The sequence below is a fragment of the Podarcis melisellensis genome, assembly GCF_964234715.1.
Source record: "Podarcis melisellensis genome assembly, chromosome: 1".
NCBI classification, from domain to species: domain Eukaryota; kingdom Metazoa; phylum Chordata; class Lepidosauria; order Squamata; family Lacertidae; genus Podarcis; species Podarcis melisellensis.
In genome coordinates this window covers 132,444,265-132,467,781 of record NC_138528.1, presented here as the reverse complement: position 1 = coordinate 132,467,781, position 23,517 = coordinate 132,444,265, and the positions used below count along the sequence as shown (strand labels likewise).

Below are 23,517 nucleotides of genomic sequence, written 5' to 3'. Positions count from 1 at the left end.
AGTTGATTTTTTTTTCATTCTAAAAGCTGCAGTGCTGTATATACTTTCACTGAAGTCCATTCCCTTGAAATATGTTTGACTTACTTCTGAGTAAATATGCTTCGAATTTAGATGCAAGACTGTTTTTCAAATGCATGTGCTTACTCATGAGGAGGCAGAATGGCCAAATAAATTGCGACGTGTTCATCTTTGATATATTTATTTTTTAGTTAGTGGTTTCAGCATAGCAGCACATGCAATTGCCTCATTGCATGTATTTTATTTTACAGCTGATCTTATGTTTTTGAGAGTGACACAGGAAAATCCTCTCCACTGAAGCCCACTTGCCGCAAGCTTCAGAGGAGTTAGCTAGGGTTGCTATATTTCAAAAAGTGAAAAACCGGATATGGGTTGCCATGCATCTGGATTTTCCTGGACTTTTTTATTTCTTTCTGAAAATTCCCCCCAGATGCCATTTCCAGAGGACGAATCCCATATATGTCTGGGAAAACTTGGAGGTATGGCAGCCCTAGAGTCTGTCTAGTGGCGGTAATGTCCAAATAATAGTGTATGGGAGACCCAGTAAAGCAGATATAGAATTTTTTTGACCCTCCCGATATTGCTTGAACTGCAATTCCCATCATCCCTGACGACTGGCCATGTGTTCCAGGGCTGATGAGAGTTGTAATTCAGCAACATCTGGAAAGCCAAAGGTTCTCTACAGCTGCAATAGAGGGTGTGAAGAGTAGTCATGATTTGGGCTGCCAAAGCAGGAATTGTGGTTTCCAGATCTGAATAAAAGAGCAGGAGAGAGTTATAGGCTTTGCATCAGGCACAACTGATGAGGAGCACTTTGGACTCCATTAAAGTCTGACAGAATAGAAAATTAAAAAATATCACTCTCTACCCTTTTAAACATAATGGACATAAAGAAACAGCTAGGCAAGCATCACTTGAGTCCCATTCCTATGACTCTTTACTCTTGTTGTCTTACAATATACAATATACACTCTATATAGTATCCTTTCATTCTAATATAAAATAATCTAGTCTGAAATAGTTATTTAAAAGAATTAAAAACCTGCTTCATTTCCACAGATTTATATGTGGGAAAAGCTCCCTGTGGGTTCTATCCATCCTTTGACCCTCTTTTCCTGCATATTATTTATACCCTTATATGGAGTTCAGATGTATAAATGTGATTTATAAGGCAAAACAAAATGTAGTTTGAAAGAAGTAGCACGACTTCTCTTAATTCCTACTCCCTAACAAAAAGGATTGCGTAGATTCTGCCATACAACCAGGCCTACAGTGAGGGGCTATTGACATTCCATTCCTATACCTTTCTTCCCAGCTTAGCACTCCAGTGTTAAAACATCCTAGCAAAACTCTCTGACTAACTATCTTCTAGGGTCCGATAAGTTTGGAATGCAGTTTTTACACAGTGAGATTTATACATACATACATACATACATACATACATACATACTGCCCTTCATCATAAGAACTCAGACCACAGAATAAAATACTGGATAAAAACAAGTAAATAAGTAAAACAGACACATTTAAAAGGCTGTAAAATATTAATCAGCCAAAGGCCTGGTTGAAGAGGAACATTTTCACCTGGTGCCTAAAAATATAATGAAGGCGTCAGCAATACAGTGAAATTTCAATGCTTTAAATCCATCTCAATTTTCTCACACAGTTCTATTTTTCTTAGTAATTCATAAATATAGCCCTGTTCTCTTTTATCTTCTCTTGCCTTTTATCAATTTGTTAGCATGGGGTGGGGGGTTGCCATAATAAATTATGTAGCAAACATGGTATATATAAAGAAAGGGTAAATGCTCCCACCCCCTCACATACCATATTTTGCATCGAAGAAAGTCTTATAATAGAATCATAGAGTTGGAAGAGACCACAAGGGCCATCGAGTCCAACCCCCTGCCAAGCAGGAAACACCATCAGAGCACTCCTGACATATGGTTGTCAAGCCTCTGCTTAAAGACCTCCAAAGAAGGAGACTCCACCACACTCCTTGGCAGCAAATTCCACTGTCGAACAGCTCTTACTGTCAGGAAGTTCTTCCTAATGTTTAGGTGGAATCTTCTTTCTTGTAGTTTGGATCCATTGCTCCATGTCCGCTTCTCTGGAGCAGCAGAAAACAACCTTTCTCCCTCCTCTATGTGACATCCTTTTATATATTTGAACATGGCTATCATATCACCCCTTCACCTCCTCTTCTCCAGGCTAAACATGCCCAGCTCCCTTAGCCGTTCCTCATAAGGCTCATTTGACCATTTTGGTTGCCCTCCTCTGGACACGTTCCAGTTTGTCAGTGTCCTTCTTGAACTGTGGTGCCCAGAACTGGACACAGTACTCCAGGTGACGTCTGACCAGAGCAGAATACAGTGGCACTATTACTTCCCTTGATCTAGATGCTATACTCCTATTGATGCAGCCCAGAATTGCATTGGCTTTTTTAGCTGCTGCGTCACACTGTTGGCTCATGTCAAGTTTGTGCTCAACCAAGACTCCTAGATCCTTTTCACATGTACTGCTCTCAAGCCAGGTGCCACTTCTTTCCAGTTCGAAACATTACGGCTTTGTAGCAGGTTCAATTTAGAAGTTTATGATCTTGACCCATCTGTTCCAGCACACGTCTGCATATTAGTCCTAATTTCACTCTAATAAACAGAAGTACCTCTGCTTCTTAATGGCTGCATAGGGGGGTTACCGATAGGTGAACTGCTTTTGCACTCAGTGCCTCCCTGCCTCCCTGATTCCATGTCAGAGCGAGAGCCAGGTACCGAGATGGTCTGTGAGTGACACTCACTCCCCTGGCCCCTGCGGGGAGCTTGCAAGGACAATTACCCTCAAATAATCCTTGTTTATCTTTACTAACGATCTCTGCTATCATGGGAGCGGCATCCATTAAGGCAGACTGGAACCAGAAGCCGAGTCTGGGACAGTTTCTATGGGGATGCATTCTGTCAAAAGGTTAAATGCAATCAGTTTTGGAGCAGTTAAAACAAAAGCTGTATCGGGAATCTGATATCTAATCAGACATCAAAGCTTTTACATCATGAAGAATTATGAACCTCTAAACTTCCAGATTCTTTAGTACAACACAATTTAGATCTACGAAATCCAAGATGTAGGGGCTATACCACATTAGATTGCAAATGGCATTTACATAAAATTTCTTCTATTTAAAAGAACATAGAAAACTAGTATATCAGGGAGAATACTAGACTTGAACCCATCACTTTTTTTAAAAAAAAAATATTTAATCATTTTTTCGATACAAACAATAACCGCAAAAGACACTACAACAAAAACCATAATAGCAATAATAACACAGTTTGACAATTCTGATTTAAATACACTGATATACCTATGACTGCACCCATCACGTTGACATTCAGAGTTCTGTGGGTACTGCACACAAATGGAATGGTTCCGTTCTGGTTATGATGTAGTCACATAGACATTTCTTAGAGCTTATCTATTGTTCTCAAGCAAGAAGTAGCTCAAGCAAGAATTCAGCTTCAAGGCTGAATATCTTCTTGCAAAAGTTAAACATTTAACTAAGTTACCAACACAGCCTTTACTAATAATGAACGGATAGTATAGAATTTGAGAAGTTTGATACATGTTTGGAAAGCATGCTGTGTGGACGTATCATAAAAAAACATACATGAATAGGTGTCTGTAACATTAACTTCTTAGTTTGTCAAATATACAAGCTGGCCATAGGGCTTCTGCTTATTATGTTTGCTTATTTACCAAAACCATATTTCAAGTTACAAGATGCAACCAGTTACAGATAGGTAGCCGTGTTGGTCTGCCATAGTCAAAACAAAAAAAATTCCTTCCAGTAGCACCTTAAAGACCAACTAAGTCAGTTCTTGGTATGAGCTTTCGTGTGCATGCACACTTCTTCAGATAAGAAGTATCTGAAGAAGTGTGCATGCACACGAAAGCTCATACCAAGAACTGACTTAGTTGGTCTTTAAGGTGCTACTGGAAGGAATTTTTTTTGTTTTGAAGATGCAACCACTGAGCCTTGGGCTTGCCAATCATAAGGTCGGCGGTTCGAATCCCCGCCACGGGGTGAGCTCCCGTTGCTCAGTCCCTGCTCCTGCCAACCTAGCAGTTCGAAAACATGTCAAGTGCAAGTAGATAAATAGGCACCATTCTGGCGGGAAGGTAAACGGCATTTCCGTGTGCTGCTCTGGCTTTGCCAGAAGTGGCTTAGTCATGCTGGCCACATGACCCGGAAGTTGTCTGTGGACAAACGCTGGCTCCCTCAGCCTATAGAACGAGATGAGCGTCGCAACCCCATAGTCGTCCGCAACTGGACCTAATGGTCAGGGGTACCTTTACCTTTAACTTTACATGGAATTTTTGGATTTATGAGTTTATACTTTCAGCAAAAGCAGAATTAAGAGGAAGACTGAGTAAAAATGTATGGGAGTTTAAGGGGGTGCTTCAGACCTGCCAAGCAGCAAGGATCATTTCTGGATGTGATGAGGAAGGAAGTTGGAAGGGAGTAGGCAAGCGTTTTTAAGGAGATGGGCTAGGGTATGTATGTATATCTGAATGAATGGATGAATGGATGAATGGCAATTAATTGGGAGATAAATATGTCAAATTATGAAAGGGTCAATCTTTTTGCAACAAGAACCTTTTAGGAGTAAAAAAATTACAAAACCATGTCAGTTAACAACCCACAATCTGTTAAAATTGGATATCCAAATTGGATGTATTATTTGCTCTCTCTGAAGTTAAAATTAGCTCCAGTCAAAATTCTGGAATGGTAGGACTGTAACATTGAGAACGTTAACTCAACATTCATGAAGGTGAAAATTAATTTGGAGAGTTTCAGAATCTGTACAGCCGTTTTTAATTATGGAAATATGGTAAGAAGATAACTTTGCTTTTGTAGTTAAATTATATTATTCCTATGTTTTATTCATATGACTTTAGGAGACCTGAGCTTGGGCAGTTTAAAGTATTCAAGATGGCTATTGCTTGGTGAAATCTAAGTCCTTTAGTTGTTTGGAGGAAATGGGAAAAAAAAACCTGGAGCAGTAAGACATAAGGAAAAATACAGCCTTGCTTATTTCCCTAGAGAGATCAGTGCAGTGCAGGCACACACTCTTCAAAAAGTTCTGAATGAATAGCTCTGAAGCTGACCAGAATAGCAGATTGCAAAGGTCCTTGTTAACATGGTGCTCAAACTTTTAGTAAGTAGGGATATCCAGATAAAAATGCAATACTGTGCCTTCAGCAAATTTCCAAAGACATTCTCAAAGACAACATGGCATCTCTCCAGATTCTGTGGACTAGAGAAGACAATAGGATGAAACTTTTTATTCATCTAATTAAACCCCAGTAGGCCATTTTCCCCTGCCAGTTGACTTTACATGTCATGAAAGACCCAGGCGGAGGCCTTCATTGATAGGCTCAGCTTCACAACCCACCCAAACCAGGACCGATCCTTTCCACTGTATTCCACAAAAGCTCCTTAAATACCTGTCACTAAAGTTCAAATGGGCAGCCTTCCAAATCCAGATGTCACCTAATCTCATTAATTTGCCTCTCCTGAATCCACATCCATATCCAGCTTCTGTCCCCTCTTAGCCAGTCACATATTATCCCAGTAATTTGGAGAAAGTGTAGTCTGTGACTAGTAGAATATCGACTGGCTAGTTTAGGCAAAGGCAAACTCGGCCCTCAAGATGTTTTGAGACTACAGTTCCCATCATCCCTGACCACTGGTCCTGTTAGCTAGGGGTGATGGGAGTTGTAGTCCCAAAACATCTGGAGGGCCGAGTTTGCCTATGCCTGGGCTAGATAAAGGAAGAAAAAATCTAAATGTGACTTGAGCTAGCAATAATGAGATCTGTCTTTGTACATGCTCTTTTTTATTTCTAGAAAAAGAGAGGGGAGTTCTCATTTAATGAAGGGAGCACCCCATTTAATACCCCGGCACCCAATGGTTGTTGAATTTCTTTGGAGAGCTATATTTGTTAGGTGATCTACAGCATACATGCACATTATGGGTCCTTTGTTTGCAGTTCTTTGCCCTTTAAGTTTATCACATCCAAGATAACCAAGGCCATTTTAATTGTATGCAATATTTAATAAGGGATAGCTAAAATGATATTTATTCATTTATTTATCATTGAACAAGATTTATATAACAATCTCTAAGCTGCTTATAAAATATACCGGTGCATAAGAAAAAATGCCAGTAAAATCAAATGTTAAAAATAAGTAGACATAATTTTTTTATCAAAATGCAGCTAAAACCAGTAGTTTCAAAACAAATTGCACAGTAAAAGCACATGTCTGGATAGGCTTGTCTTAACAAAATTCTTTTTAGTGATGTTGAAAACAATGCAACAAAGGAATCTGCCTAATATTAATGGACTGAGAGCTCCAGACAGTAGGTGCCCACTGAAGGGTCAGTTGCAAGTATGGCGTGAAGGCTTTGTGGCACTTGTAAAAAGTGCCAGGTCCACAGATTGAAGCAGATGAGTAGGCACATATGGGGTCAGACAGTCGTTCAAGTAAACTAACTCCAACTGAATCCAGTAGCTATGTTATTGTTGTTATAAAAAGTAGCATTAAAAAGAATGATTGCAAATCTCTCATACAGCAACAGAGACACACAGCAAAGAAATAAGAGTTTTGAAACAAAACAAAGAGAATCTATAAAACAAAAATACATACCTGTAAATCCAGGACTGTCCCTGGAAAATGGGGATACTTGGAGGGTTTGCAAATAAGACCAACATAATGATATGCAAGGAGCAGTGTGTTTGCCTATGAGTATACGAGAGATTTGCAACCATTTTCTTTTTAAGATTGAATTTTAAAAATATATAACAGAATAATCAATCATAATGCATGATATTATTTTTGCTATTTCCTGTTGTTTACATTCATATTTAAACTGGCCTTAGGCTCCAGAGCCGAGTCTTAAAGCACCTCTTGCAGATCTAGCATGCCTGAGCCCATTGATTTCAGTGGTTTAGACATTCTGCAGTCTGTGCATCAGATTAAGCTCCAAATTGGTGATGTGCAAGGGGCTTTAAATAGGCTGAATTTTCTTTATATTTTTAATACTTTGCCAATTAATATTCAAACATTTTGTATTTGCAATTATCTTAACACCTCACGGTCTGTGGAAACCCAATCTCCTTTCTTTGTTTTTCCCCACCGCCCAAACCAAAAATGGGGGAGGGGGAATCCCCAGCTGAAATGCAAACACTTCAGGTCAGTTTTCCATTGATTTACCAAAGGACAAATAATGTCAGACAGTTCTTATACCAAAACAAAATTTCAATTTTGTTTACCTCTTCAGTAGTCCAGCTTGATGTCAGTTACCATTTAGCTAGGCCAATAGTATTGATATTTGATGTCAGTTCTTATTCATTACTGAGCCTAACGATTCAAGAATCAGATCTTTTAAATGTTCCTACGGATGGCAAAAATAAAGAAGGGGCAGCCTGCCTGCAGTTGACAGACAGAAGCAGAGAATAGAATAGAATATAAAACTGAAAAGGCACCAGAGGTTCTTATTTATGTATTCAGAGTATTCAGCGCTTTGCATAAACTCAAAGTCAGTCATTTGCAAAGGTTACTTAATAATTTTAAATATGTACAATTGTAGATGCAGAAAGGCTAATAGGGTCTTCCTTAGATGATTGATGCTATTACTTGCAGAGTGTAATTACAAAGTAAGGTTATAATGAAATACAGATATTAGCCTTGTTATTTAACACAAGACTAAGACTAGTACAGAAGGTGCTTTGAAAATGAAAAATTTAAAATATTCACGTATGAAAGTGTAACAGAACAAAATTATGAATATGGGTGTTGCGTTAAGCAATAAAATGTGTATTAAAAAGAGCCCTTCCTAGGGACTGCTTAAATAAATTTTATTCAGGATCAAGACATTGATTATATCAGTGGTTTTCAACCAGTGTGCCCTGGCACCCTGGGGTGCTTGAATGATGGTGAGGGGTGCCATGGGCAACACTGGCCTCTGTCCCTCTTTCCTTCCTCCTCTGATGCCCTCTTGCATCTCTGCCTCTCAAAGGCTTGCGTGATGGTTTGCTTATATCCTGCCTTTTCCTCTAAGGGGCTGAAGGTTGCAGTCATGGTACTCTCCCTCTTTATTTTATCTTCACAGCAACCCTCTAGAGTAGGCTGTTGGGTGGTGTATGCACTGGATCCTCTTTGAGGAAGCCAGAGAAGAGGTTCCAGGGACAACACATGTTATGCAGAGAGGGGTGTACAGGTTTCTTGGAAGCTTTGGATACTCTGGGGGTGGTTGTGTGTTCTAGGAGCCCTAGTTCCACCCTGGCTCATCCTAGTACTTTATGAAGCTGGAATTCTTCACAGCATAAATAAAACCACCCACAATTATCTCTTGCATCCTGGTGGGTCATTGAGAAGAGTCTAGAGATACAGTGGACTGGTTGCCTGTCTTAAAGCATACTCAGTGAATAAGTACAAGGTACCTGCTCAATTTGGAATCAATCTGAAGTTCAAATTCACTTTGAATGTGTTTCATATTAACTGGGCTGTCTCTATCAGGCCATACTTTTATTAAATGCAGTAAAGCACAGTGGGATGGGAGTGGAGTCATTGGAAGTCTCTTGTTAAGCCTATATAAATTTCCTTCCGACACAGACTCTGGATTATTTGAAATCTAATTCAAAATAAATCTGCTGGTAGAAGACAGCTACCCGGAAGAGAAATCTGGGGTGAACTTCAAATAATTACAGGATTTAGTAGCAAATCTAGAATCTTTGTGAAGTTTTCAGCTAGTCAGTTTATAAAATGAGCTAAGTAGCAGATATTTGAAGAAAACAGATATTAAATATTGGGTTTCAAAGGATTACTAGAAGCATCCCACCCATTACCTTATCACTCATGAGAAGGGTTCAATTTGCCCTTCAGCACATTGAAAGAAAGCATGTATGGGCTGTATCAGTTAGTCCTGCCTTTTGCTAACATGCCCAGTAACTGCACCCCTGGCTGCCTGAATATTCAAGGTTTCTATGTTCAAGTAGATGTACTTGTACAGATCTCCATGCAAAGTGGGACTCTGACTGGACAAAGATCTCCTACCCTTGTGTGGAAAAAATACATGAGTAGACACACAGAGCCCCTGTACATGCCAGCCAAATGCACAGATGGCAGAAGGGCATTCAGCACATGTGGCATCATCTGAAACTTCCTATGGAGGAGAAGGATTAGCACCATGGAGTGGGAAATAAGTCCAAAAAGCATTTGTGAATTCACACCTACTGATGTTGGTTAGGAGCACACTTGAAGGTGCTTTTATGCTTGGGATGCTTATGGAGTACCATCTGAGATGTCATCACCCATGAGTCCTTTATGAATGCCACTATCAGGGCTTTGGTGTAAAGATAGCATCCAATTCACAACCATCTTAAGAAAGCTTTGGCAATTATCATTCCTCTCCTCATCTGACTGCACAACTCTTTGCAATTGAGAGGCACTGCTTTGATAGATAAAAAGAAAAATAAATTGATTAGACTAAGCTCCTTGGGAAAAAAAGTGTAGCAAAGAAAACTGCTGTATAAAGTGCAGTGTCAACTCTGTATAGCAATAACTCTGCAGGGTGTGCAGTGATCTTGAGCTCTGTATGTAAATTTATGCAAAGAACTTTTGCAAGCCTAGCATGTCCTCTTCTTTTCAAACACCACAAGAAACGTCTTAGTCCTTGATTTGGTAAAAGGCAGAAATATTTCCTCTGTTTCACACAGCAAGGAGGGATCATGTGGAGTGATTTTAAACAAGCAAGAAGAGAATAATCTACCATTGTTTGACAATTTCAAGTGCTAGAAACATTTCAAGGGAAGGGTAAGATCCTTATTTTCATTCATGTTTTCAGTAAGAATATATATATAATGTGGGGTTCTCTGAATAAAAATCGGACCTGCAAACTTGATAAGATAATTTGCTGGATGAGATCAAACCCTGACCAGGAGTTTGTGGTGCATGTTTCATATTTGAGGTGAACATATCAAAGTCACGAGACTCTGTTTCTGAACCCAGGCATACAAGTTTTGATAAAATCACTAATAATTATGGGCAGTATTTTATTAACAAGAATCTCCACTTGCACAACAGGACTTCCCTGCCCTCTCCTCCCCAAACTGTTCCAGAGGCTTGGGGAAAACCTCTAGAACAGACTTCAGGGGCACACAGGGTGGAGAGGGTAAAAACATTGCATTTCACAAACAGAAATCCATGCATTTCAGCACTTCAACTTAGCTCATTTGTTGCTTGTTCTGCAAGATTATTCAGTCACTGCCTGAGTCCAGAGGTCTTGTGGGGATGCACATGCTGTTGTTGCCGGCCTCCTTCCAGCTTCCCATGTGTTCAGGGCAAATGTCTGCAGTGGTAACCCTACTCTCCTTATGTCGATTCTGCACTTGATTTAAAGCCAGGAACCCTGTGCTGAACATGTGAGAAGGCAGAAGAAGATATCCAACTATACAGTATGCTAAAGCCCCAACCCTGCAGCCTCTTTGTACTGGCAGTGCCCCGTCATGCCAATAATAGTGGAATAGGGCTTGCACATTTGTCCAGGTGCTGGAGTGATGAGCTGCTGGTCCTTTCTGGTCAGCTTCCTCAGTTCTTCATGCCACTGCCAAGAGATACCCAAAGCCCTCATTTATCTTGTCTGAAGCTAATAAGATTCACCTAGTAGCATGAGTGAGCAGTAATTGCTCTGCACCTAAATTTATGAGGGGAGGGGGCTCAGCAAGGGCGCCATGCATTTTATAAACAGCCACACTATTATGTCCTCATTACAGAGATGCCTATCAATCAGGGTGGTTGTTGCCTTGCACACATGAAAGGGAAAACTTGTGTGACTGCTGTCAAGGCTGTGTTTTTGAAAGGAAGCAGCAGCTTTTGTTTCATTCCTTTGTGGACTGCAGGATCTGCAGCTGAAGCAACCAGGGAAACAACAAGAGCATAAATGTGAGGTGATCAGTTTTTCCACTAGCCAAGGCCGTGGTTAAGCCACACTGAAGTGTCAGTCATGCCCTGTAAGCTCCTACTCTTTGTGAGGACAGGACAGGTTATGAGATACCTTTCAGAAGTAAACAAGCCAAACAAGAGAGCAATGCTTGTAAAATTTCTCTCCATCCAAGTTTCTCCTTGAATTTTGGTCTTCTGAATAACTTGCTATTGATTGATTGCTCAGCAGTGCTGCTTTAAAGTCCACCTTTCTTCGGTTTCTGATTTCCAGACTTCATTGTGCCTGCTGCAGGTGGGCATCTTTTCACAGTTTTTATTTGATGACCTCGCCCCCCCCCCCAAGTGTGTACTAGCACACATGTATGTCAAAGCAAAAAATGATTCCTGCTATGATTGTGTGACTGCCCTGACATAGCTTTGAACAGGGTTTCAATCAGTGTGTGCATGTGCTTGTGTACATTAGTAACATGCAATGAGAAAAAAGATATTAACTTCAACCTGTGGCAAACTACACACCCACCTATTAAAAATTAATTTTAGAAATTCTCCAAATTAAAATTTGCTCAGAGGAACGGAAAGCAGGTAACAGGCACAAACTTTGAATTTGATTTCTAGTTACCCAAAGCATTTGTTAAATAGAAGTGTCTGCGGAGGATAGACTGTCTACTGGGGATATGGTTCAACTATGGGCCATAACTTTATCAACTTTACAAGTCTGAATTGAAACAGAACTTATTTGTGACTGACTCTAGCCTATAGTGTGGAGCATCTTTGCTACTAAGATAAGGGCTAGAAATGAAATATCTGAAAATCACATTGGACAGGCAATTAGCTCGCACATTGGTCTAGATTCCCCAATCTGACAGAAATTAGATTATCATGATAGTGGTGTAAAGGCCTGCCCCACTCCCTGTGACCCCACTTCACAGGTTTTGTATACCAGGTGGATTTCTAATTTGGCTGGACTCTTTTCCCAGAGGGTTGGATTCTGGCTGGCAGCTTCCATGAGCCTCCTCCATAGGCTTCCAGCTCCTATTTAGCCTTCCTTTTCCTGTGGTATTGTGTAATGAGTGATGGGCAGAGCAGGTGGATCCTGACCCAGAGTTGAAAAGCAGCGGAGGAAACAAGGGAAGGAAGCCTCAGCCAAAAAAAGTGCTTCATGAGCTCTTTACCTGATTGCTGGAAAAATAATATTCATATGTATCCATCTACTTGTGAGTCTTGCCAAATCTGATTTCTGCTCATCATGTGGCTCATTTCGGCCTGGTCTGGTAACACAAGGCCCAGACCTCCTTCATACCCTCCAACATTTCTCTCATGAAAATAGGGATGTCCCATTTCATAACAATAATTTTACTATTTATATCCCACACATCTTACTGGGTTGCCCCAGCCACTCTGGGCAGCTTCCAACATATATAAAAAACATAAAAACATGTTTTTAATACTTGATTGGGAGCCGCCCATAGTGGGGATATAAATTATTATTATTATTATTATTATTATTATTATTATTAAATATTAAACTTTTTTTAAAAAAACTTCCCTATACAGGATTGCCTTCAGATGGCTGGGGGGTTGATGACTCCATCTCCTCCAGCATTTCTCCAATGAAAATAGGGACATCCTAAGGGAAAGTGGGGCATTCTGGGATCAAATCAGAAACTGGGCCAGCATTTCTAAATCAGGGACATCCCTGGAAAATAGGAACACTTGGAGGGTCTGTTGTTTCATCTGCAAAGTGCCTGGAGAAGATTAGCACGGGGCCTTGTTTAGGTGTTGCTCGACAAGATGTTTTAGTTCTGCTGCGCCTTGCATTATGTTCTTGTACTTTTGTTGCTAACCTTAGTATGCATTTCTACTGGATTGTTTATAGTATATATTTGTTAATGTGACATACTTTGGCTGATTTAAATTTTGTTTATATGCCTTGCAATTGTGAATGAATGATGTTTTCTGAAGTTGTGAGCCACTTTGAGCATGGCTTACTATGGAAAAACAGCATACACATAAACTGATGTCTATGTGCTGTACAGATTAGGTTTGGTACACATGCTGAAGGAAGCAATATTTCTTTTATTTATCCCTCCCCCCCCCCCAGCATTCACCCTTCCTTATGCAGTACTATTCAGCTCAGCTTTCTAACAGTTCTTTAGTTCCACTGGTGCACCTGCCTGGAATCTTAAATATACTAACTAAGGGAGTACATTCCATTGAACGTAAGAAACACATATAGGGTTGTGCTGCATATGGATCAGCTACTGAACTATTTATTAGTGGTTTATGCCTAAATTATCTCAGTCTACTTGGTGCATTTGATGAAATAAGTAGTTGCTTCCATGAGTTCATGCCAGATGAACCAGTTCCTGTCTATGATTGGACAGACCAGTTATATTAACAGTGACAAACCTGACCAAAGGTCGAGCTTGCCATTATTTTAATTATTCCTTAAAAGAAAATGATAATGAAAGGATAATTTTACTAAGAGGACATTTGCAACATTTGCCTCACCAACTCAGTGATTCATCTGTTATTTGCTCTTTGACCATATAAAATAGCAGAATTGATATTTCTATTATGCAGAGCGTGAAACCCAGAAGAAGGATAATTCTGGAGAACATTACTCTTAGGTTACTGGGGTCTGAGCAGGAGCTTTTTGCCTTGTATTTAATTTTGTTCTTCCACAACATACAAGAAGATCACACAGCTCACTGCTTCAGCGCTCCATTATGCTGTTGTGTAAAACTAATTTTACTATGTGGCATACAGCATCAATAGAAGACAGCAGAGAGAAGGGCAGTGAGCATTACTAAATAATAGTACTTATGGAGATGAAAATGTAGAAAGCTTCAGCAAGGTTGCTAGATTCTGATTTCAACATTTTGTGGAAGGAAGAAAACCATACTGTTGCCAGAGGCAGAAGGCCATTTCTTATCAGTACCTGAAGATGCCAAGCCAGTAAATTACCAAGTTTCTTGTTTAGAACAAAATGTAGCATTAAAGGTTCTTCCTTTTTAACACTATTTATTTTGGAGCCTTTTATTCTAGCTCACTGAAAAGTTTTCACCTTCTTTCATGTCCAAGTTCATTTGTTTTAAAGAAGCTGTAGAATAGATTTATGAGGGGACGAGGCAAATGGCAAATCATGGAAGCAGCAGTAGGACTAAGGGAACACAAAGCTACCATTGTTGCAAACCAAAATAATTTCCCAGCCAAGGCTACAACCTGCTTGGGAGCAAGGGTCTACTTGAGAGTATTAAGATGGGATAGAACAGAGAATGGATGTAGTTTGAAGGACCTCCTATAAAATTCAGCAGGGCAAGGCTATGAAGATATAATACTCTCAGCTTCTCAGAGAGTCAGAGGAAGCACAGAGACAATGTTGAGAGAACCCACCCTCTCACTTTCTGCTTTGGCCTTGGGCAACCAGCTATGGTAGTCATGAAAGAGTATCTTAAGAATCAAGCCGAAATGTTTGTGCAAAAAGCACATTGTACACTGAAATCCTGCATATCTTAATATCAATGTAACATAATATAGATGTATTCTTGTTGGTTTATGTCAAATGCCTCCAAATCAATCTCCAGTTAACTTTTTTGTGCAGATAACATTTTCCCCCCGTTTCAACTCCAAATACAGATTTTTTGTTTTTCTCTGAAATATATTTTTTCTATTACATATGGGATATGCCTTTCCTAAAGCCGTTCCTCAAGGTAAAGGAGAGGGTCATGAAAAAATGTTAGTTACTAATATGGCTTCCTTTGTATTACAATTCCAGAATTCTGGCTTCCAGAATTAACGTTTTCCTCATCTTTCCCAGGGTGATACCATTGTTTCCTGTGACTCTTACGGAGTGTTGAAACTGTGGGACATTCGGAGAGGCGTACCAATGGTGTCAATTGACGCAGGCCCACATCCTGGCAACCAAGTGGCCTTTGACCCATCTGGTAAGATGCTCCATGAAACTGGAGGCTTTGACTGTTTTTCTTTTCCTGATTTATTTTCCTTTCAAAATAATTTGATGCTGAAAAAGAATTAACTTAGCTCCACTAGTTTCTGTTTCTTTCACATATTACCTATGTACCTCAGCCGAGTTCATACATTTCAGTTTTTTCAGAGATCACACCATCATTTAAATGCATGAAACTTTAATCTCAAATTAGCCACTCACCTTTCATGTCAGCCATTGCCTAATAATGGCTCGGATTGTTCATGCATCAAAATGAGGTGGTGCAGTACACTATATCACTTAGGCTACAGGTTGGAGATACTACTTATGAAGACCACCATAAAATGTTTTTAAAATTGTGTTTATTTAAGAAAAAGTATAAAAAATTCCTGCAAATAGACAGTTTCAGGAGGAAAGGTTTTAGAGCAGCCTTCTCCCTATATTTCCCTTTCTATTTATAGGGAGCTTTCAGTGTAGACAAACATTTTAAAATCAAGTCCTGTACCTATAGTCTAAAGTGGTGCAGTCCATGTCACCACCCCAGTCTGTGGCATGCATAGAACGGACCTGAGAGGTGAGCAAAAAAAGTAATATGTATGAAAGATACTTGCTATTATTTAAATTAGTGGTGTTAAAAGTTGCTTAAACCTAAACAGAAAACAAAAAGCTTTTATTCACGGGGGGTTTTATATACTTTTCCTCTTTTCTGCCGTTAAAATACTTATACAAGTTTCATAAGCCACGACTGATAAGTACTATTACTCTTACGGCTGACTTTGTACCATAATAGATGGTCTGCAACTCACAAGGAAATGAAATATATGTAGAGCACAACCACTTTTGCATCCTCAGCTATTTATAACAATATGTCACCTGCATTGTGAATGACTTTCCTTTTATTTTAAAAAGTAGCCAAGGTACAAATAGAATAAATGTATTTTATGTGGGACATTAATCTTCATTCCAAAAGCTAAGTAATTGCTCAGCATAAAACATAGGCACACACCCCATACAGGAATGCACATATGCTTTACTTTGTGTTTTTTCAAATACATAGTGGATTTAGAGTAATAAAATAGGGACCATTGCTGCTTTTTGCGATTTCTAAGACTCCCCAGCCCCCACGTAAATGTATGCTTAAACTCAGGGTGCAGAAATTCATTGCATAGGACTGTATGTGCACTGACCTGTCTTTTGGAATATCAGTCGTTTTTATCAAACCCTCTTTGTGTGTCTCTCAGAATTCCTCTGATCTTGTCCAAGCAGGAATCTGCAAGTTCAGCTAGAAATATTTTAGGGCAAAATTCATGTGCAAGAAAGGCTGCTACATATAAAAATGCTTGGGGTACTAGCACCTTTGGCAAGAGTTCTCATTCCTAGCCTGTATTCGTCCTACCATTCTTGAAAACAGGTGATGGATGGTGTTAGAGTTGACAGCACAAACTATCTTGATACGCCTTTAAAAAAATGTTCTCAGAACCCTTTTGCACATGTGAACCATATTTGTCAAAGTAGAGATAAGTGTGCTTTCCAAAACTCTCATTGGATTAGTCTAGAAATTACTCAGGTCTGGGGGTAGTACTTCCAAGCCAGACCAAAGAGATGGGAACAGTAATCTACTTATGTGGAACAGTAAAAGACACTGTACATGCAAAATATGAGGAGTGAGGTATCAATAGGCAGCGAGTTCCAAAGTGTAGGTGCTGCCACACTAAATGATTGAATTTCTACAAATGCTGAATGGATATTATGCAGCACCAGCTGTAGTGCCAATTCTGCCAATCAAAGCGGTTGAGTGGGCACAAGTGCGGCAAGGCAGTCTGATTTTACTAATGTACCTCTTTATTCCAATCCTATTCAATGTAATGCCATTCTGTGACACTGAACAGGGTCAGAACAAAAAAGCATGGGGTCAAAAATCAAGGAGGGAATAGAAGCCAATCTCGTGTGTTTTTTCACAAGGGGGTGGGCTTTCCTTGCCCAGCCCTCTATATTCCAGGCCAACTCATTGCAGGGACATTATAATAAATGGGATCAAATTAAGAAGCTGGTATGAATTTCCACAGCCAAGAACCCTGTGCACTGGCAGCTCTGGCAACTTGCTGGATATTTGGCTGCCAAAGTCCTCATTATTCCTGGCTGATGATACTTTGCTGTCCTAGCTGTGCAGAGTATTTTGTCTTGGCCATGTGCTTCTTCCTCAGCTTGGATTTTAATTTCAGCAAATATTCCTGGGGTGTGCAACGGTTTGAGGTACATTTTTTAAAATCCAAGAGCCAGTCTTTGAACCTTGCTAAGAATGAAAACTAAAACCTCACCCTAGCTAGTATATATCTCCTATCCACATCTACCAACTGCTCACTTCTGAAAGACTATTTTGAGCCAAGTGGGGAACTTTCCAGTAGAGAAAAAATCTTGTCAGATCTAGATAATTTAAATAGGTAGAACAATCCTATAATTTGGATAAAATCCAGAACTGTCACTACAGTAAAAAGCCAAAGAAGGAATGGCAAGCTTGACTCAATGACCAAGAATAAAGTTCAGTTTAAAACATTGCAGTCATAACTCCCAAGCAATAGGGAGAAATATTACAGCAGGTTTGTTAATATAATTTGAACATAATCTTCGTTTTCAAATTAGGTTCTGGGAAAACATATCTGCCTGCTACACACTTCTTACCACTTGTCCTTGTCTATGTTATGTATCACTGCTACACATCTACATGCATTAGGACAGGCATAGGCAAACTCAGCCCTCCAGATGTAGTGGGACTACAACTCCCATCATCCCTGACCACTGGTCCTGTTAGCTAGGGATGATGGGAGTTGTAGTCCCAAGACATCTGGAGGGCCGAGTTTGCCTATGCCTGCATCAGGGTCTTTTGAGAGTCACAGTGCATCTTAGAAACAACAAGGCTCTCTAAGGGGGGCCATGAGGCAATGAAAGCTTAGAGTAATTGAATTGGTCATTTATTCCAAAACACAGACAACATGTAGGCTGGACCAGCAGTTACTGGGTTAAATTGATAAAGAAGGCAAGAACATGGACAAGGCTGGGTAGGTACGACAATGGTGCCAAACTGAAAATCACACTTTATTTGAAGCAGCACCTAGAGAGAGAGAACATCCAGCTAGTGCAGAATTCAGCGGCCAGGTTGCTCATTGCAGGACGGTTTGAGCATATTGCACTGATCCTGGTCTGACAGCACTGGCTGTCAATTAGTTTCTGGGCCCAGTTTATAGTGCTGGTTTTGACGTATAAAGCCTTAAATGGCCCAGGACGACAATACCCCAAGGACTGCCTCTCCCCACATAAACCAGCCTGGACTCTGAGATCATCTTCTGAGGCCCTTCTTTGTATGCCTTCTCCAAAACGGTCCAGAGGGTGGCAACATGAGAATGGGCTTTTTTGTAATGGCCCTCTGTTTAGGGAATGCTCTCCCCAAGAAGGCTCAACTGGTGCCTTCATTATACACCTTTAAGCACCAGGCCAATGTTCCTCTTTAACCAGAGCTTGGGCTGGTTGACATCTGATGCCCTTTTAAAATGTGGAAGGGAGGATCATTAGGTTGTATTTGTTTGTGTTTTTATTATGCATTTTGTGGTTTTTTTATTGTGATTTAATGTTGTAACTGCCCTGAGATCTATGGGTATAGGGCAGCATACCAATTTAATCAACAACAACATCCCGCCATACACACACTTGAATTAAAGAGTGAAATGAAGCTAGAGTGCAAAATATCTGTCCCAAGGTGAAAATGCTTTTCCTCAGGGATCTGCAGTCCTTCTGGATGTTGTCCTATGTTCCAGAGCACAGGGAGTAATGAGTGGTTCCTTACAGGTTCCGTGATGACTAGTTCACTCTTGTCTTTAATAATAATAATAATATTTTTTTATTTATACCCCGCCCTCCCCAGCCAAGGCTTACAAGCAATAATAAAAACAAGATGAATGATTACAACTTAAAAACAAAAATAAAATACAACATTAAAATAATGAAACATTAAAATATTAAAATGTAGCCCCATAGCAGGAGGAGAAGGAAAAGAAAGGGGGAAAAAAGAGAGGGAGGGAATCAAATTGGCTCCAAGCCAAAGGCCAGGCGGAACAACTCTGTCTTACAGGCCCTGCGGAAAGAAATCAGATCCTGCAGGGCCCTGGTCTCATGAGGCAGAGCGCTCCACCAGGCTGGGGCCAGTGCTGAAAAGGCCCTGGCTCTGGTTGAAGCCAATCTAACTTCTTTAGGGCCCGGGACCACTAGGGTGTTGTTATTTATGGACCTTGAGGCTTTCCATGGGGCATACCAGGAGAGGCGGTCCCGTAGGTACGAGGGTCCTAGGCCATGAAGGGCTTTAAATGTCAAAAGCAGCACCTTAAATCTGACCCTGTACTCCACCGGGAGCCAGTACAGCTTGAAAAGCACTGGGTGAATATGCTCCCATGGCAGAGACCCCGTGAGGAGCCTCGCTGCAGCATTCTGCACCCGCTGGAGTTTCAGGTATTCAGTTTGTTATCCGCAAACATCCAGGGAAGAAACTGTGTCAGGAGGCTGACAGCAGGCCAAGCCCTTGCAGGCAGTGTCAGAGTGCGTCTCAATTATGCCTGGGGCAGGTGCTGGCAGGTGGGGGGGGGCAGGATGCACCAACCCAGTCTGAAATCTGCCCACCCCTAAAGTCTGCCATGATGTGGTAGAGGGGGCTGAACTGGGATGGGGTGGGGGGAGAAATGGAAATCACTGATTCCTCCCCAAGTTCAAGTGGGAAGTATCTTCTCCTTTTGCAAGTGGATCTTTGGATTCAAAGCAGTGAATAACTTTAGGCAATTGCTTTGAGCTTTTCGGTACTTTGAAGAGATAAGTCCCATTGATATTCTCTTTATCTTTGTGAGAAAAGGAACACTTCCCTCCCCTGAGTGCAGCAAGATGGACAGTTATTTAATGGAGCCAGCTTTTGTGACACAATTCAGTGGAATTAAATGTTTTCATCTCACAAGACTGCATGAGTCCATCATAAAACGAAGGTTTAGAAGCGGCTGGGTACCTCTTAGGGCAATATATGGCACATTATGTTGGTTGCAGGCCCTCAGTTGACTGTGGCAATATTTGATTGCTGCTAAACAGTATCCTTTGAGGAGATGAAACAGCTGCAGCTGCACTGGATTTATGCCAAAATCAACTCAATGGGAAAATAGTTTGCCCTGAATGTGTAAGTGTTGGAAATATCCTCACAGTTTCTGACTTCTCCATATGAAACTAAAGAAATCTGAAAGGTTTGATCATTGCTTGGGGGGGTGGGGTCTGGTCACAACTAATTTTGAGTCCACAAATCACATACTAAATTATCTTATTTTCTAAATAAGCTTTAAAATCACACTTAATCTAAAAAGAGGCATTTTAAAACTGAAGGTATGGGAAATTACAAAAACACATTCTCATTTCCATTTCTCCTCTAGTGAATATTTTAGCTCCATACATTCTCAAATTTATATTCATCCTAGCTCACAGAGGGCTGTGATTAGTAAATTCCCACTTTGGATGTATTTCCAATTATTTGATGAAAATTCCTTCCTTTCATGCTGAAAGCTACATGGATTCATCTCAAAGTCTGGCTTAGATTCAAGAGCTTCATCTTGTGATTAGCTTACTCCTGCAGACAATCAGACACTATAGATCCTTGAAGGTCATCTTATCCTTTCTTCCGTGAAAGCTTTTTTTAAAAAAAGATCAACAGCTTAGACAGCTTCTGTGCACTGAGTAGATTTTATTCCATTATAGTAAAAAAAATAAATCAATTGCCTTCTGCAGTATAATACAATAAAAGAAGGGATTTACAATATATTGTATTGTGAAATTAATCTGATAATATTCATCCGATGATAATAATACTAATAATAACACTTCAGCAGACTACATCTGTTGAAGACACCTCATAAGACAAGCGCTTATATATTAAAAAGGAAATAATGCTAATTGCTAAATGCTTAGGATGATGAAGATCAAACAATATATCCCCTGGAGTGAGATACAAGGCAACAGCTTTAACTTAGCAGCTATCAGTTCAGATTTCCATCTGCACTCGCTTTGGACACATGAGGCTACTGTGCTAGACTTACTTTAGGTGCAGAACTTTGAGTGCAGAATTTCCACCCCTGGTGCCTAAGGCTCAGGGGAGTTGTAGTCCAGCATCACTTGACACAAAGATCACGGATATGTCAAACTGATTTAGATTAATGGGGAAACCCCAACAGCATCAGATGACCCTCCTAAATTAGACCAAGATCCATCTAGTCATGCTGCCTGTTTCCAAAGCCAAGCATGGCCAGTCAGGAAACCAGCATGTGGAACATGAAGGCAACAGCAGCCTGCAGTTGTTTGCTTACCAGCACCTTGTATTCAGAGGTTTTCTGCCTCTGAACAGAGAGCACCTGTTTATCTATAATGCCTAATAGCCATGCGTAGATGTCCCAAACGCACCTAGCCCCCTCAATGAGGACCCACAATTGGAAGTTTAATTCTTTATTGGTAAAACACTCAATTGCATCAGTTCCTAAGGTGTAAGAATCACATGCACCCCTCCTGATAAATAGCTAGCTATGCAGCTCCTTCTTCAGATTTGTTCTCTGACTCAGTTGGAGCAACAGTGCGTCACACCTCCGGACATGGTGCATGCAAGCAACTGGCGAGTTTTGCACAGCATATCCAGCTGCTGCTGCTGCTTTAAACCCCTCCTTGTCCTTGGACACAGTGGGGGAGGGGACGGAGGAGGCTCTAAGGGCCTAACTCTCTGGAACCATTTCTTCCACCTCTGTGCCTTCCTGCTACAGTACTTTCCCCCCCAAATCCTCTCCTTCCATCTCTGACCACCCAGACTCTTTCCCCTGCCTCACAGGTGGCACAGAACCCCACAAATCACTGGCCCCTACCCCTGGACCACCCTCCTGCCTCCTCTCCCCCCCTTCAGACTCTATCCTGTATTACTTGGTTTAATCCCCTTTTAAAGTCACCTGAGGCCGTGCTCATCACTACATTTTGTGGCAGCCAATTATTTTGGTTAACTACTCATTTTTAAAAGAAGGACTGCCTTTCTTTTCTGTCCTGAATCTGTTGCCTTGTATCTCATGTCAGGAGGGGTTGGGGGGGGCAAGTAGCAATGCCTTAAGAGAACAAAAAACAATCCCCCTATTGAGGGCATCACCCTGAACCTCATCTTAATATTCCAGATTTCACACATCATCTCCATACTAGGTTAGTTTATTAATTTATACTGAATGGTTAAAAAATAGCATAAAATATATAGAAAAGACTGTTTCTAATCATTGAGGATTGAATAGGTTGTCTGGGCTTACATTCCACAGGGGAAGAAGATTCTCCCTTGAGTTCATCAGATTTTATTTTTTAGCAAGTTAAGAGGAATTGTTGAAGGGCAACGTGGTTGTGTTTATATACTATGCTATTTCTAATGCAATATTTTTCCCTCCCTGTGGAAAATTTTCTTTTAATAATGTTAATTTGTTATTGTAATTTTATTCCTTGAGAAATCCCTTTTGCACTAACACTTTGAAGTTAACTTTTGTCTTTTGTCTTAATATTTTTGAAAGCTCTCTTGGCATGGAAACAATGAGATGAATTTGAATGTAATTGTGTGAGGTGTATCACAATTAGAAAAAGAGGTGAATTATCATGAATTACTGCTGTTGTGAACTATATAACTGTGAAGAGACATAATCCTTTGATTCCATGAGTGACAGACTTTTCTGCTTCTATGAACTTTAAAAGAATGTAAAAGATATATATGGGCTCCTTTGAAATGAAGAGTGGGATATCAATTTAATAAGTGATAAAAATCTAAAATATATATTTAAACCTCCATTCCAATTTTAAAGGCTTTTTCATGGAAGATTCCCCAATAAATTAGTGCTGGAGTAAATAAATTATAGCTGATATCTCATTTATGCTTATACAAAATCTGAAGAACACTTAACATTGATTCACATGTGTGTGTGATAGTGTCTCTTCTGATAGGGTGATAAGTATCGTATTTTTTGCTCCATAAGATGCACTTTTTTCCTACTAAAAAGTAAGGGGAAATGTGTGTGCGTCTTATGGAGCGGATGCAAGCTGCGCAGCTATTGCTGAAGCCAGCACAGCAAGAGGGAGAGCTGCGCAGCGTCTTTTGTTCTGCTGGCTTCCCAGTGAAGTGGGAGGAGGGACGGAAGGGAGCCCTTCCGGAGCCCCTTCCGTTCCTCCTCCTGCTTCGCTGGGAAGCCAGCACAACAGGAGGGGCTGCGCAGCTCTCCCTCTTGCTGTGCTGGCTTCAGCGATAGCTGCACAGCTTGCTCTGGCTTTTCAGGGAGAAGGGACGGAGGGAAGCCCGTCAGTCCCTTCTCCCACTTCCTGGGAAAGCCAGCAAGAGCCGCTCTATCTTTAAAGAGTGAGCATGTGAGTGAGTGAGCGCGTCTGCGGCTCTTGCTGGCTTTTCTTGTTTTCCTCTAAAAACTAGGTGCGTCTTATGGTTGGGTGCATCTTATAGAGCAAAAAATACGGTATGTAGA

At 40.5% G+C, this 23,517-nt stretch overlaps 1 protein-coding gene across 3 annotated transcripts in view; it reads left to right on the top strand.

The window, feature by feature from the left end:
* SPAG16 (sperm associated antigen 16) overlaps positions 1-23,517 on the top strand; it is a 399,910-nt gene that overhangs the window by 278,516 nt on the left and 97,877 nt on the right. For all 3 annotated transcript variants that reach the window (XM_081924719.1, XM_081924718.1, XM_081924720.1), the window contains one exon: positions 14,840-14,966. In XM_081924719.1, coding sequence (XP_081780845.1) covers positions 14,840-14,966 — 127 coding nt within the window. The remainder of the gene's footprint in view (positions 1-14,839; positions 14,967-23,517) is intronic.